Raw genomic sequence first — 15,853 nt, 5'->3', positions numbered from 1 at the left:
CTTGTTCTCCTGCCTTGTTTTATGTCTCACTAAAAGACAAACAGTACAATTCATATGGTGCTTGTGCATTACTGTATGCTACTCCAATGTTGTTGAGGTCCACGTCAAACAGAAATAAATGTAACTCAAGACTACACTGGATTTGGAAGATGACAATAACCATGTTATCTCCATGTCTGTCCTCTGAACTGGAATATTGTATATTTTAGGCCTAAGTCCGATTTGAAAAAAGCAATAAAACCTAAGTCCGATTTGAAAGTTACCCACTGTTTTTCTGGAAAACTATTACTCAGCCTCTGTAGCAGCTAGAAACAAAATTCCAAAACTGTTTGATAACTTACACCTTTGGCTTTCATAGGAAAAAAAAATTTTTTTTTTCAAAAAATACTGAAGCCTACTTCATACTGTACCTACTGTAATACACAAAAATGTGTTCCTGGCCTGAAGGGGCAATACACTTTAATGTGTACCCGTCCATACTGTTATTAACTGGAGGTTTGCGCCATATTGCAGCACTCTGCACTCACATCTAGAGATCGGGCCACGTACAATACGGCGATGTGACATGTGATAATATACTGTATGGACATCTGTCCTAATTCAGGTGCCCACTCTAAACACAAATCCTAATTCAGGTGCCCACTCATCCAGGTGCAGAGTTGTCCAGGTACCCACCTCTCCAAGTGGCCACATCTCCTTAGTGCCCAGTTGTCCAGGTGCCCACATGTCAGGCTGAGCTGAATACGACACCTAAGGGCTGAGTGGTGTGTGTGAGACACAGTTGTTGACTTAAGGGGAATACCACTCATTTTCAACATTGAACCATGTCATAATATACCTTAGAGCTGTTGCGTGGAAATAAGAAAAAAGTCCAATGAGTACAACTTCAGTATGTCACCGATCACATGACCCCAACAATCAATTCCAGTTCTAGGCAACACAGAACAAGAGAACAAGGTTCAATATTGAACATGAGTGGTATGTGTGTGTGTGTGTGTGTGTGTGTGTGTGTGTGTGTGTATATAAAATAGATGAAATGTGTAGCTTTGTAAGGCTCACATCAAGGGGTGCAGAAAGCTTTCCAAATATATTAAAAAGGGACAAAGGTCCAGTTGTGCAATGTTTTGTACAATTATGTAGTAGTGGGGGGGTCCCTGCTTTCTCTCTCTTGGTCTAAAAACATTGAAGACCCCTGGCCAGTTTAAAACACTCCAGTCTTCAGTCTTCACCAGGGAGTAAACCAGACAGTGAACACAATAGGATATGAAGAGGAAACATGGAAGTTGCCAGGCCAACCAATAATTCCAGTTTTATTGCCATCAGGATGATGATCAATATACATAATACTGTGACCAGCTTGCCATCTACAGCATTACATTTTTAACAGGAAAATAAACATAATAAAGAGCTAAGTATGCCTTTATCTGAAACTAAATATTGATTGATTTTCACCTCTAAGCAAATGATTGATGTTATACAATTCAATCTTCAGTGCTCGATTTGAATTCCTTCCTCAATCCCTTCAGAATGGGGTAGATGTTCTCCAACGCTTCGTAGATCTCACCACGGGTCTTGGCTCCTGAATGATCAGAACACAAGCTAAGAATCACACTCTGGTTTATCTGCTTCCTACAATGGCATGTAGCAATAATTTAGCATCTCATACATAATGCATAACTGCTCAAATATAAACATTTGAAGCTGGTAAGCTTTCATATTTGAACTTCACAAGTTGGTAATAATTACATAATACGATAAATCCACATAACTTTGACAGAGCACTGATATTTTACAGCACCCTAACCAGTACAACTGTCTTATGCTGTTAGTACCTGTGATAACAACTTTCCCAGAGACAAAGATGAGAAGTACGACTCGAGGTCTCACCATCCGGTAAATCAGACCTGGAAAAAGCTCTGGCTCATAACTAACAGGCACGCGCACACGCACACGCGCACGCACACGCACACGCACACGCACACACACACACACACACACACACACACACACACACACACACACACACAGTGTTAAATGGCTGGACAGAATAAATGATCACATTCTCGTAATGCACCTCTACTCCTATGTCCTCTAATCCTGTAAGTTAAGGTCACAAGTGTACATTATTGTAACATGTAACTCTATGATGAGCTGCCAGTCTACCTTCTGGGATTTTAGTCTACCATAGACCTGCTGAGCTGATCTGTCTACCTGCTAAACTGTCTACCTGCCTCCTGAGCCGTCTGTCTGCCTGCTTAACTGTCTACCTTCGGAGTGGGTACCTACTGAGCTGTGTGTGTGTGTACCTGGCGAACTGTTGGTGAGCGAGGATCAGTCCCTCCAGTCTTATGGGGAAGCAGACATCGCAGCTGGCCACCATGTTCCGGATCCTAAAGTCCAGGAAGCGTGCTGGGAACCCCAGTTTCTGAACCAAGCGGGCGTACTTCCTGGCTGCCAGCCGGGACTGTTCCTCACTGCGTTGAAGGACGGACCACAGATCAGACACTAGTCACTTTAAGAAGATTTTTCTTCAGAATGAACCTTTACCTAACCAGCAAAATCCACTGAGATTCATACTCCACAGTACAACGCTTGCCTACAATAACTGAGCTTCACGCCGTCTACTTGTTAGCCTTAAGATTGGTTCTTGTCGGCAAGCGGAACAATAACTAAGAATTGTGTGAAGGAGTGTGACTTGAGCTTAAAGTCATAAGGTGTAACATCCATTTTAGTAGTATGATTCCCAGAACTCAGTGTTTAGAGGAGGTATCAAAAAATACATTCATTGTGGAATGGTTACCGTGAAAAATGATTGATCACAAATAACATAAAATTGTGAGAGTTACCCAGTATAACTTTAAAAATCTGTATTGTAAACGAGACCTGGCCACATATATATATATCATTTCTGACAAGCAACACAATAATAAAGAAACAAATATTAGGAAAATGAGCGGAGTAAAAGGCTCATTAAGCACATGAAACCGTCCCTCCTCTACTGGGGCAAACATTTGGCAAATAAACGCCCATTCTACACACAGTCAGAGAGACATACACAAACATACAGACAGAGAGACAGAGACAAAGACAGATAGCTGACAGAGTACAGCATCTTGCAATGGGCCTGGTGTACAAGATACACTACACCTCCAAGAGACCCATGTACCTGGCAAACTACTTCCAAAATGTCAAGGATGTCCACGATCACAACACCAGAGGTAGCTCCACTAATCATGTTCAACCCTGATTTAACACTATAAAAGGCTCTAATTTGTTCTCCAGCTATACCACTAACATGTGGAACGCCCTCCCGCAGGTCTTAAAGGAGTGCAAATCCCTATCCTCCTTCAAAATCGGTCTGAAAAGTCACCTGCAGACGGCTGCTACATGTGACTTGTAAATAGACTAAGCCCCCCATCTATTGTTTTTATCGCCCTGTTTTTTATTATTTTCTTTTCTGCTTTTGTAATTATGTTATCCTATGCAAAGTACTCTGTTCTATTCGTCTGTCTTTCAATATTATATGAGATGCATAAAGTGGTTCCAGTGTAAATAAGCCGTAAAGCTTACTAGTATCTCCTTTTAGTTGACCTTGTATCAGTTATTTGTGCTGTCATGAAACTGTACTCTTTTCTATTGCAAACTGCTAATAAACTCTTCAATCAATAGACGGACGCAAACAGACAGACACAGACAGAAAGATACAGTATGACACAAACACACACACAGACAGGCAGACTTGATGTGTGTTTGACCTCTTAGCTCCAAGGCAGACCACTTTCCCGGAATGGAATATGAGAGCCGTGGTCCTGGGCTCACGAATCCTCATGATGACTGCACCAAACCGCTGAAAACACACGACTAGTGACACTGTAGGTTACAATACCCCCCACACAAAGACTGCAATGTAACAAGTTGTTCTTAGCAAGAGTGTCAACTACATCGTCGGTGTCGGGTGGAAAGCTTGTATGTCCAAAATGATTACCTTTCAAAATATTTAAAAGAATAACCTGTGTTCCAACTAAGGGAGGGTCACTTTTCATTGGATAAATATTTATAAAACCCACAGACACTTTCAAAATAGTGAAAATAGCCCATCTACAAGACTTGCAGATTGGCTATTTTCCCTACTTTTGTGCAACACTGTTGAATGACGAAGTAGGACATTAATACACAGGAAAAACAAGAAGCAGACATTCTGTCCTACAGCGACAATGAGATGCTGTACAGTACCTTGGGGTTGTACTCTGCATTCCTGGCATGCAGTGAGATCATTTTCAGATCTAGTGAACAGCCCAGGTTCACCGTTGAGACAATATTCCTACACACACAGAAAACTAAGATGTTTCAGTCTGCCATCACACAGAAGATGATCATTAAAGGGCGGTCAAAACCTCTGCTGGGTTTAAGCCAAAAGCCACGTTTTAAGCCCCTGGGGCTTTATAGCATAACCTTTGACCGTACTACAGATACTGTTAACAACCTTGTTAATAAAGTAGTATATCAATATACCCCCTCTATTATTGTTTACCAATGTTGCATGTCCTTTTCTACATGGAAAAATAAAGGTTACGTTATTGTAACCACTTTGTATGGTAGCGTAAATTAATACGATATAACTAGTAAGACGCCTCAGGGCGACATGCGATGGTTGCAACTAGTACATGTGCAGTGGTTGGAGCCTGGAGGTGGTCACCCAACTCTTTTGAGACATTTAGGCCTTGTTCAGACTGGCAGCCCATATCCAGCCTAAATCTGAGTTCCAATCCAAACACGATTTGAGTAGGATTGGTGTCATGTCTTTTATTCTTTTTGACTACACAAAAGAAATGCAACTCCAATTTGTTCAGATCCTGGATTATGAATCTGGATTCTGAACAGGGCCTTAGACCCCAGAGCCGGGTAAGAAACCTACTGGTTGACAGGTAGTACTCATAAGCACAATATCTCCCCTGGCCAATATCTCTTCCCAGGAAAGAGCAGTAAAAGTTTGGTCTCCCACAGGTTTCGAATCCTGTGTAGGACACAGAAATTGTGGATTGCAGCTTTAAAAAAGTGACTGAATTGCAAACGCACTGCAGCTGTGGAATGATTCCAGAACCTGTGGTGGGGATCGTAGGGGTCATAGGGGTCATGTGGCACGAAGGAGAGGCCACAGCTCCTGTTCCCGGCTCCGCCCCTTGCACCGAATCCCCAGGTACGTCTGCAGAGGTGGAATTCTGGGTATTGTAGTCTGTAAAGATGCCACTGTCCTGAGTCATGTTCAATGAACCGTTTCCACCTGAAAAATAAACATCAGCTGGATATAATACTGTTTCGTTTTTCAGAGCATTAAATATACATATATAATTGAACTACGGTCTCCCATCACATCAGGTATTTTTTTTATCATATTCATCTCTCTACTCTTACCTGTACATATACTGTCATTCATGCGTATTATTATTGCTGATAAGACCCCTGAATTCACAGGGATCAAAAAGATCAATCGATCTACAGTATATCCATCTATCTGTCTGTCAAATTTAGCTGGGGACCCCCTGTAAGCCTATTTTGAGAACCACTGTCCTATAGTATTAATCCATCTTTTCTCTCTCCGACGGAAAACTCTTAAGCATCATACCATGATACCAAACACACTAGTGTCTACTATTGCTCCATCCGTCCATATACCTGCATCGTTCTGATCGAATGATGGTTCTTCCTGGGTACCGAGTTCGTCCGGCAGGAGGCTGAGATCCGGTTCATCTCCAAGTTCTTTGTTCTCCTGCTCCCCCGTCGAGGAGGAGCGGAAGGTGGCTTCCTGGAGCTTAGGAGCTCCCAGCTCTCCATCAAGCATAATGCTAGATGCATCCTGCATAGAGAAACCTCCACATCAAACACAAATCTAAATGCATTGTGCAGAATAATATCTCTCCATCAACCATAAATCTATTATGCATCATGCAGAATAACATCTCTGTCAGACATAACCATATGCAGGCCCTGTCTGTTTGGAGGTAGTCCAAACATGTTGCACAAAATCATAGCTTGCTCTCATCTACTGTCTGCCTGTAATCTGTATGTTCTCAATGTGATATCAGTCCAACTTGCCATACGGAATCTATTACCCTGTATGTAACATCATTTTAACCACCTGCCTGGCAGCAGTGGCAGCCCTATTTTGGGAATGACATTGTCAAAAATAGTCCAAACACATTCTTCAAAAGTTATACAGCGAATATAGACTGTACAGACTACGGTAAAGGGCTTAGGTGGTTAGTGTGTGTGTGTGTGTGTGTGTGTGTGTGTGTGTGTGTGTTATAGGGCTAAGGTGGTTAACGTGTGTGTGTGTGTGTGTGTGTGTGTGTGTGTGTGTGTGTGTGTGTCTGTGTGTGTTTGTCTCTCTCTCAGGCTTCCTAGGCTGCAATCACACATTAAACTTATTTGCACTTTGCATATGATGCGTGCACTTTCAAAGTTGGATCAAAGGCTCTTCCAAAAAATAATCAATTTCCCACAATGCTTTGTGGGAAGTGGGCAGTTCCACTAGAGGAGGAAGCGGAAGTGGATTTTGGCCATGTAGTTCTCTTGGAGTTGTCATCGGGTGAAGGCAGAGTACTGCTGCTTTTTGGTGACACATAAAATGGATCTACAAGCTCACAGCATGCCGCCATGCGACACTTTGTGAGCTTGTAGATCTGCTATTTTAAAAATTACTTTATGTACTTGAAGTACATTCTGATGCCAACACAATACTTTTACTCAAGTACATTTTGAATTCCAGGCTTTTACTTGTAACAAAGTATTTATATGTTGCAGTATTGATACTTTTAATTAAGCAATGAATGTGAGTATTTTATTTATTTTTTTCACCACTGTACATGACACAAAGCTTCAATTTTATTATGAATAGCACATTTAATTAATTGCATCTGTGTAGGCATCACTATGTCACTATGTATGACATGACATGACATGACATGACAAGACAAGACAAGACAAGACATATTTGTAATATTAATTGTTATTGTCAAATGTTTAAGCATGTTCTAATCACAAACTTTACTTTAATTTACTTAAAATAATTTTCATTCTGAAATGGAGGTTTCATGTCACTGCAGATAGGCCCTGCTGCTGTAGAGTACAGACGACAAGTGAACACAGCTGTGTGGGATCTCATCACGGCCCTTCTGTATTATTGGTTGGCAGTTGAACCCTGCCTAGCTGTCTGTCTCATCAAGGCTCCCCGTTGCTTCACACATAAAGCTAGATCTTTTTTTCCCCCTCTAAATTGACTCCAAGGTGTCACCAGGGTCAATGTGTTTTTTAATAAACTGTTAAATTGTGATATCCTATTATCAATAAACCATAAATGACAGACATATCAGTCTACATTTCCCAAAAGGAGGGGAGGGGGTTCCTCTAGGCCGTCTAGGGTATCAAAACAAAAAGAAAAGGCAGAAGCATGGATTCTCCCCTGGCTGTAGCCTACATTATGAATTTTTCGACAGTCAAATCCTCAAAGAACTCAAAATAGTGTATGAATACCAAGGATGCCAATAGAAACAAGGCCGCAAGGGCTTTTTTTTTCTTATCCTTGTTTTGGACCAAATGTTTGACTGTTTTACATTCTGTCTAATAAAATATTCATTATTCAATATCAAACACCGATGATTAGACCAGGACACGCGCGACATGTCTCCCTCTACTTACACTGGCAACGCTGTGTTCCAAAGCGGAGTCATCCATTGTAAAACTAGAGAAGAACTAGAGACAAACAACAACACCAACACCCGCCTCTCTGGCTCAATCAAGGGGTTGATGATGCACAGGTGTGTGTAGCAGCTGGAGTTGTTGGAACTGATGCATGCAGTGATGCAGGCCTCGCTGTGCTGCCGTTTAGTTGCTCTTTAGTTTCGCCAACTTTCACGTCGTCACATGCAAGCTAATGTGTGAAAAGAGTGTTTAATTTGTATTTTAATGTTTTGTTTGTCAACGTCTTTTCTGCTGCTCTGTTTAGGAGGAGACAACAGTCGTCACCGCATTCACCAAGCACTCTATTAGGCGACCCCTCGCCCACCGTTGTGCTCAGCAGCCTCAGACCAGAGCCTTGTATAGAGAGTTCTGCCAATGCAGGGACAGAAACAGTAGCCTGGCGTGGCCGACTCAATATCACCCTCTGCCGGGGGATATGAGCAACGCCAGGTCCCCCACACTACACTGGAGCCGAGCGTAGCAGTTGCAGAAGGGTCTGCGCTGTACGCATGCGCCCTGCATGTAAACATCTGTGGTTCAGCAACAGCAATGGCGGAGCAAGATGATATCAGGATTATAACCTTGGACGAGATGGAGATTGCAGCAATGGCGGCCGCGGAACCAGACGAGATCATTACCTCTACGAACGAGAGGGAGCTTGCACGCCTTGCAGAGAGGCTGATTGTTCACGTGGAGAAGAACCCGCCGTTGTATGACAAGAACCTCAAACTCGATAAAGACCAGAGAAAGAACATCTGGGATCAGATTGGTCTCAGCCTCGGAATCAGTGGTAGGTGTCTGTCTTGTTATTTTTATTCACGGGGAGTCGGGGACTGACATTGTGCACGCTTGCTTATTATACACCCACTAGGGCCACTACATATTGTGTATAGATGAGAGAGAGATGAAGCAGGGACCCCCACCCAACTGTGTATAGATGAGAGAGAGAGATGAAGCATGGACCCCACCCACTACATATTGTGTGTATAGATGAGAGAGAGAGAGAGAGAGATGAAGCATGGACCCCACCCACTACATATTGTGTGTATAGATGAGATGGAGCAGGGACCCCCACCCTGGCACCCATTGTGCCATAGATGAGAGAGATGAACCCTACATACAGTTTCATTGGTTTTAATCCACAGTTTTCATTTCATAGTTGAATTTTTTACTAATTTAAACCACATAAACATTCGATACAAATATTTTAGCCAAAGCTGATCTACAAGATCTGCTATTTTCTGGTAATGTTCTCCTCAGAAAATGGATACTAGGTTTTAAGTGGTTTATGTAAAAAAATAAGTTGAAGACCCCTGGTTTAGGTTATTTTACTAAAATGTATTTGTGAATCCAATTCCATGACGCACAAATATTCCATGAATGTGTTATTGTGTTTCCATAATTTACCAATATATTTTGCACATTATCGGCAAACACTTTTTTAAATGTGTTTTAAGTGTGTGTGTGTGTGTGTGTGTGTGTGTTTATTTTAATGTAGTTGTGGGCATGTATCGTAAAATATAATTTGTAAATCATCAATTCTGCGTGTGAATTGTTGAATCTGTATTTGTGGGTAGACCGATTTACTCACAATTATCTTCAGATCCACAAATAGAAACTATGCAGATCCTTTTTGTGGATCTGCAGATAGTGATCAAATGCACATTCAACAATTCATGTGCAGAATTAATGATTGACAAATAATATTTGAAATGCACACACAAGTACAATACTTTTTGTAAAAAAGAAACGTATTTACAAAAGTCACAAATAAATAATGGAAACACATTAGTAAATCATGGAATTTTGTGCATTATGGTGTTGGATTATAGCTATTAATTAATAGCTATTGTATGTCATCTTTAGCTGTAAATAAGCCCAATGTATTTTGCTTTGTTAATGTAATTGTAAACTTTTCTAGGTGAATCTGCAGAAAAGAAATGGGTTTACATCAAAGATGCTTACAGACTAAGCAGAAAGAGGAGGGCCACCATTGGGAGTGGCGATGCTGCTAAGCAGGTCAAGCCTTATAGATACGCCAAACTACTGCAGTTCCTAACCCCACACCTCGGATACAGGAAGTGAGTATGTGATAAATAATAATGTAGCAACTCATAATGTAAACGTCTCATAATGTAAGAAATCACATCATTTCTTACATCAATCACATGATACTGACATCATAATACTAAGCATGATAATGACAATGATACTAACATAATACTGACGAGCTCCACATATGGAGATCTAGGTGATGATCCAGTCGTCTTATTGTATGGATACCCAGGGTTTGATGAGGTCTAACATAATCTATCTATAAATGCGAGAAGTCTCTGCGTGTGTGTTTGTAATCCGCGTATCTCGAGAACCGTTCGTCCCACCGGCTTCAGATTCGGCACGCGCGTTCCCCGCCGCGGCACGGAGTGCAGTGCCGGGCCTCGACCCGACCCGACGCGCGGTTTTCCCTAAGCGGCGCGAAACGTTCGGAATCTCCTTATGCGGAAATCGGCGCAAAATCGGCGCAAGCGCTGACTCATTGTGACATCACTGCAGTGCCGGGCGCAAGCGCTGAGTCATTGTGACATCACTGCAGGCAGATACAGGGGCCTAGCCTCGACCCGACAGACTGAGATCTCCATATATGGGCAGATACAGAGATCTCCATATATGGGCAATACAGGGGCCTTGCCTCGACCCGACAGATATCTCCGTATATGGGCATAAAAGGGACACAGACAGATATATCTCCGTATATGGGCATAAAAGGGACACAGACAGATATATGGGCATAAAAGGGACACAGACTGAGATCTCCATGACAGATATCTCCGTATATGGGCATAAAAGGGACACAGACTGATACAGAGAATGGGCATATGGGCAGATACAGAGATCTCCATATATGGGCATATGGGCATAAAATGGACGCCGATATATGGGCATAAAAGGGACACAGACTGAGATCTCCATATATGGGCATATGGGCAGATACAGAGATCTCCATATATGGGCATATGGGCATAAAAGATGGACACAGATAGAGTATATGGGCATAAAAGGGACACAGACAGATACAGAGATCTCCATATAATGGGGTTTGCATCCGTATATGGGCATAAAAGGGACACAGACAGATATATGGGCATAAAAGGGACACAGACTGAGATCTCCATGACAGATATCTCCGTATATGGGCATAAAAGGGACACAGACTGATACAGAGAATGGGCATATGGGCAGATACAGAGATCTCCATATATGGGCATAAAATGGACGCAGATATTTGGGCATAAAAGGGACAGACTGAGATCTCCATATATGGGCATATGGGCAGATACAGAGATCTCCATATATGGGCATAAAAGATGGACACAGATAGAGTATATGGGCATAAAAGGGACATAGACAGATACAGAGATCTCCATAATAATGGGGTTTGCATTAAAGGGTGGGGCATTCATTCCCTATTTACATCGTTCCCGAGTTGGCCAGGTCGCAAACTCCATATATGGGCATAAATGGGCACAGGCAAACAGATGGTCAAACCAGGTCCTACAGAGATCTCCATATATGGGCAGAAAATGGACGTAGACAGACATATCTCTCCATATATGGGCATAAATGGACACACGCAAACAGATGGTCAAAACGGATCCTATGACAACAGGTATAATGGGGTTTGCATTAAAGGGCGGGGCATTCATTCCCTATTTACATTGTTCCCGAGTTGGCCAGGTCGCCGACTAGACGCCGAGCTTCTAGTACTGATAATTATACAGACAATACTAACATAATACTGATGATATTGACATGTTAATGACCATGATACTGACATGTTACTGACATTATGGTGAAATAGAAATCACGCAAATCGTTACACAGTATCTCTATAGTCATGTGATCAAGACAGATCTGTCCGATATTTCATATTCAATCCTAATTGGCTAACATTGGCTTCCAAAGTTTAAAGGATTGGTCCGTTTTGAACTAAAGGCCTCAAATCATGAATGCAGGGTGCAATATCCGTGAAATTTGCACACACATTACCACTAGGTCTAGGAACAAATGACTCCGTCCTGAATCTGATGCATAGAAGGAAGCATGAGGTCAGTCTGTTGTCTCCCCAGGTTGGCAGAGGGATTGTAGTGCCCAAGATTCAATTAGATAATTGACACCGGGTGAAAAATGGGTTACAAAATCGTGGGATAACATTTTTAAAGAAAACAGAACAATTTGAGCCGTTTTTACACTATAAACCGTTATTACATTATGAGTGGCTACAGAAGGTTCTTAAAGGAGTTATTTTTTGTGTTCAATCTGTGTTTTTAGATATCTTAGTATTTCAGCATGCAACAACTGGTCATATGATGCAAAAATCTACATTATGCAAAAATCAGTTATTACATTATGGGCTCATGATTTTAATTCATTATAAGCCATTTTTACATTATGAGATGTTATTACATTATGAGTTGTTACAAAATAAGTGTAATATACAGATTATATTAATAGTGAGAACATTTGTTCGATAAGGATCCCATTGAACAATAGTTTTCTCACGCGCAACTGCAAAATATTACAAACCACATGACTAAACCAAATTATGTTTATAGCGCAATCAACCTGCCTATGCCAGAAGAGGACGGACAGCCAGAAGAGGTCCAGTCTACACAGACCGTGCCGACATCACAGTCACAAAGTCAAAAGACTGCTGCCCCTGCCCCATCAACCCTTGACACTGCCGTAATGGATTACATGGAGAGTCACAAACAGACAGAGGACGACCTGGATCCTTTCTTTAAGTCGGTAGCTGCCTCTATGCGGAGGATGCCTGAGCAAACCAGGTCTTCCCTGAAATTCAAAATCGCCCAACTGGTCCACAAGGCCGAACAGAGCATGTATGATGAACCCAGGTCCAGTCTACAGCACAGACAGTGCCGACTTCGCATTCTCAAAAAAAGACGTATGCTGGCGCACCAACGTCCAGGTTTCCCGCGGGTCCTTAAAAAGTCTTAACTCACTCACTACCTTGGACGTATATTGACAGGTTTTTTTTATAAGCCCTCATGGCCATGGATGTATAATGACAGTTTGTTATTTTTGGCCACTGTTGACTAAGCCATGCTCTAGGCTTTGACTCTCTGTTCCTCTGAGGGCTGTGGTCTGTGGATCGTCGTGTGTGTGTGTGTGTGTGTGTGTTTTGTTTAACAAATCAAGCGCTAGTGACAGGCAAGTAATGGTCTGAGCACAAGTTTTTGCATTGATTTATTACATGTTCTTCTCTGCCTCTGTCTTGTATTCCTGTGAGGTAACCAATAACCAGACACTGTGCTGAGAACACATGTTCTCTTCAAACGGAGTTCCAAATAAAAAGTGATAACCTTCCACAAACATGCTTCCGACTGAAACATTTCACTAAATCAACTGCACAGAATCAGAATCTGGTCTGAGAGTGTCATGGAGTTTGTGTCTGCCACCAGAAAAAACTGCTCTCAGCCTCTTTCTACGGCTGCTGTTTGTTCACGTCACACCTTAAAAATAAGGAGTAAGGCTCTTAACCACTGGGCGTGATAACGATTAACAAACATATTGTTTTCAATTGAAGTGGATGTCAGCGTCCACACCACAACAATAATGCCGTCATAATTGATGTGAACGCCGTCATATCGCTAGCTTTATCGCGTCCGGTGGGAATGAGCCTTTAGGCCTATGATGCTATCCACATCAGATATGTTCTAATTAAAGCAAAACCTTTTGTTTGTTTGCTAAAAGAAAGCTCAATATTCTAATGAGGCCTAATAAGTGTTTGCTCAGTAGGCCTAGCCTAATAGGGGACTCCCTATTTTTTCCGGGACATTTTAATAAACAGAAAATACATGAGTTGTCAATTTCAGGCAATCAGTAGGCCTTGGCTACCAATTTATCAGCTTACATTATCCACCTGTTTCCGTGAGAATTTACTGTAGCATTATTTGCGGGACACTTCCGGTTAACAGCAGACATACAAGCTCACGTCGCGTCGCAGATGCAACAGTTGTGAGCTTGTAGATCACTCTCGGCTGCGACGCCGGGAAGCTGCCTCCACATTCTGCGCAATGCACGATGGGATGTTGGAAAGATATTGTTCCAACTTCCAAGATGTTGAGTCATGACATTCCAATTTCACTTATCATGTAGTGTAGCCAAGGCCTATCTTGTAAACAAACACTGATTACAGAATTGAGACCATATCAACAAATAAAAGATTAAAAACAATGCAGTCTACAGTTTGCTATATGAGACAGAGACTGTAGGCGTTGTGAGTATATAGGCCTAGATCAAATCAGCAATTCTCACAGTATTTATCTGTGGAACCGAGTCAAACTAAATGTAATTCCCCAACTCCCATCAGCCTATCTGACAGCCTGAGCCAAGTTACACACACACACACACACACACACACACACACACACACATACACGTTAACCACTCTGCTTGTACAATGTACAGTCTATATTCGCTTTATACATTTGAATGTGCTTGGTCTATTTTTCACAATGACATACACAAGATAGGGCTTCCGGGTGGTTAAAAAGTTCAACAGTTATTACTGTGTTTCAGTTATTACTGTGTTTCACATACAGGGTAATAGAATCCTTATGGTAAGTTGGACTGATATCACATCGATTTAGAACATACAGGCATCCAGACAGTATTTGAGAGCAAGTTATGTTTAGACTACCTCCAAACAGACAAGGCCTGCATCTAGCTTTATGACCGGTAGATCCCAGTTCGATCCCGGGCTCCCCCAGAGTTGGTGTCGAAGTGTTCTGAACCCCTAATTTCTCCTGATGAGCAGGTTGGTGACTTGCATGGTTTCCTCCACCATCGGTGTATGAACGTGTGAATATAATGCACAATCTGTAAAGCGCTTTGGATAAAAAGCACAACACAATATAAATGAACCATTTACCTGATCCACTCAAGCATGCAGTACTGTATAAAGTAAAAGATATTATGATCACAAACAAATCTTTCATTTAATGTATTTTTGTATGTTAGATTCCCAAATTTGAGACACCAATTATCTCCTGAAAATGTTAATACCTGAAACCTTTGCTTCCTGTGAATCCAGACTATTGTCAACAGTAGAGGGCGCCAAATGCTTGCACACTTTGAATTGAAATGAACACATTGAGCCATAGCTTCATCTGTGCTACCTATTCTTTCACGGTCATGCTCATTATATTCTATGAATTACTTTAAATAATACAAAGTTGATTGATGAAATACATATTTGCATTTCCTACCGCCTCATTATGTAATCCTTTTTTTGTGGGGAATGTATTTTCCTAGTTTTACCAATAAATAAGAACTTAGGTATACTATGTTGATTCAATTGATCCAAGCCGGAACAATATTGATTGATCATCAAAATAAGCATGCTCGGAAAATGCACACTTGTGACCATTTAAAACTAACAATACAAACAAATCATAAACAGTGTTATCTTTGATCATCCCTTTATTGAGAATACCACACATCCATGATAACATGATGGGGTGAAGGAATCCATCAATTCAATCAAATCAAACTAAAAACTTTCAAACAAAGAAATAGAGCGAAACTCATTTTCCTGATAGAAAAAGGGTCTCTCCTTGGCCACAAAATGAAGAGAAGCCCCTCATTTGCATTATCGCTTTTGGTATTCCGTTTAAAACTATTACAGAACTAAGAAAATTAAGTACTGTAATATTTTTCTAAATGTTCAGGTTCATTTTTAAAACATTTTATTTTTTACTGTTTCTTTTTTATTTTTATTTTTATTTTGTTGGAGAGGTGTCAGTGGAGCCAGTGCAGTGTTCTTCTCTCCCCGTTGTCGCACCCTGAAACAACAAACAAACGTTGACCACATGAATGACCAGCATCCATATTCTGGGAGAACATTATTCAAAAATAGCAGATCTACAAGCTCACAAAACGTTGCAACGTGTTGTGAACTTTTAGATAGGCTATTTTTGGGGGGCGAAGAGATTTGGTGAAGGCGGGAATTTGGCTCAAATGACAGGCTGAGTAGAAGCGAAGTGAAAAGACCCAAGCACTGACCGCAGCGTGTCGGTCTGGATTCCAGGCTAAA

At 41.4% G+C, this 15,853-nt stretch overlaps 3 protein-coding genes across 3 annotated transcripts in view; 1 reads left to right on the top strand and 2 right to left on the bottom strand.

The window, feature by feature from the left end:
- The window catches only part of fam167b (family with sequence similarity 167 member B), a gene marked incomplete at its 5' end in the record, with an annotated part of 214,550 nt that overhangs the window by 86,412 nt on the left and 112,285 nt on the right, over positions 1-15,853 (bottom strand). The gene's annotated exons all lie outside the window — the stretch shown is intronic.
- LOC308305949 (TATA box-binding protein-like 2) lies at positions 1,482-5,135 on the bottom strand (the record flags this gene model as incomplete). Its single annotated transcript, XM_080750848.1, has 6 exons — positions 1,482-1,579; positions 1,833-1,927; positions 2,307-2,474; positions 3,756-3,847; positions 4,234-4,321; positions 5,077-5,135. The coding sequence occupies 6 exons, from the start codon at positions 5,133-5,135 to the stop codon at positions 1,482-1,484; spliced, it is 600 nt and encodes a 199-aa protein (XP_080606974.1).
- On the top strand, positions 8,287-13,013 carry LOC308305948 (uncharacterized protein; the record flags this gene model as incomplete). Its single annotated transcript, XM_080750847.1, has 3 exons — positions 8,287-8,527; positions 9,659-9,818; positions 12,351-13,013. The coding sequence occupies 3 exons, from the start codon at positions 8,287-8,289 to the stop codon at positions 12,751-12,753; spliced, it is 804 nt and encodes a 267-aa protein (XP_080606973.1). The 3' UTR covers positions 12,754-13,013.

This window comes from Nannobrachium achirus (genome assembly GCF_963921795.1).
Source record: "Nannobrachium achirus genome assembly, chromosome: 20".
In the NCBI taxonomy this organism is placed as follows: Eukaryota; Metazoa; Chordata; class Actinopteri; order Myctophiformes; family Myctophidae; genus Nannobrachium; species Nannobrachium achirus.
This window is presented reverse-complemented; position numbering and strand designations above follow the sequence as displayed.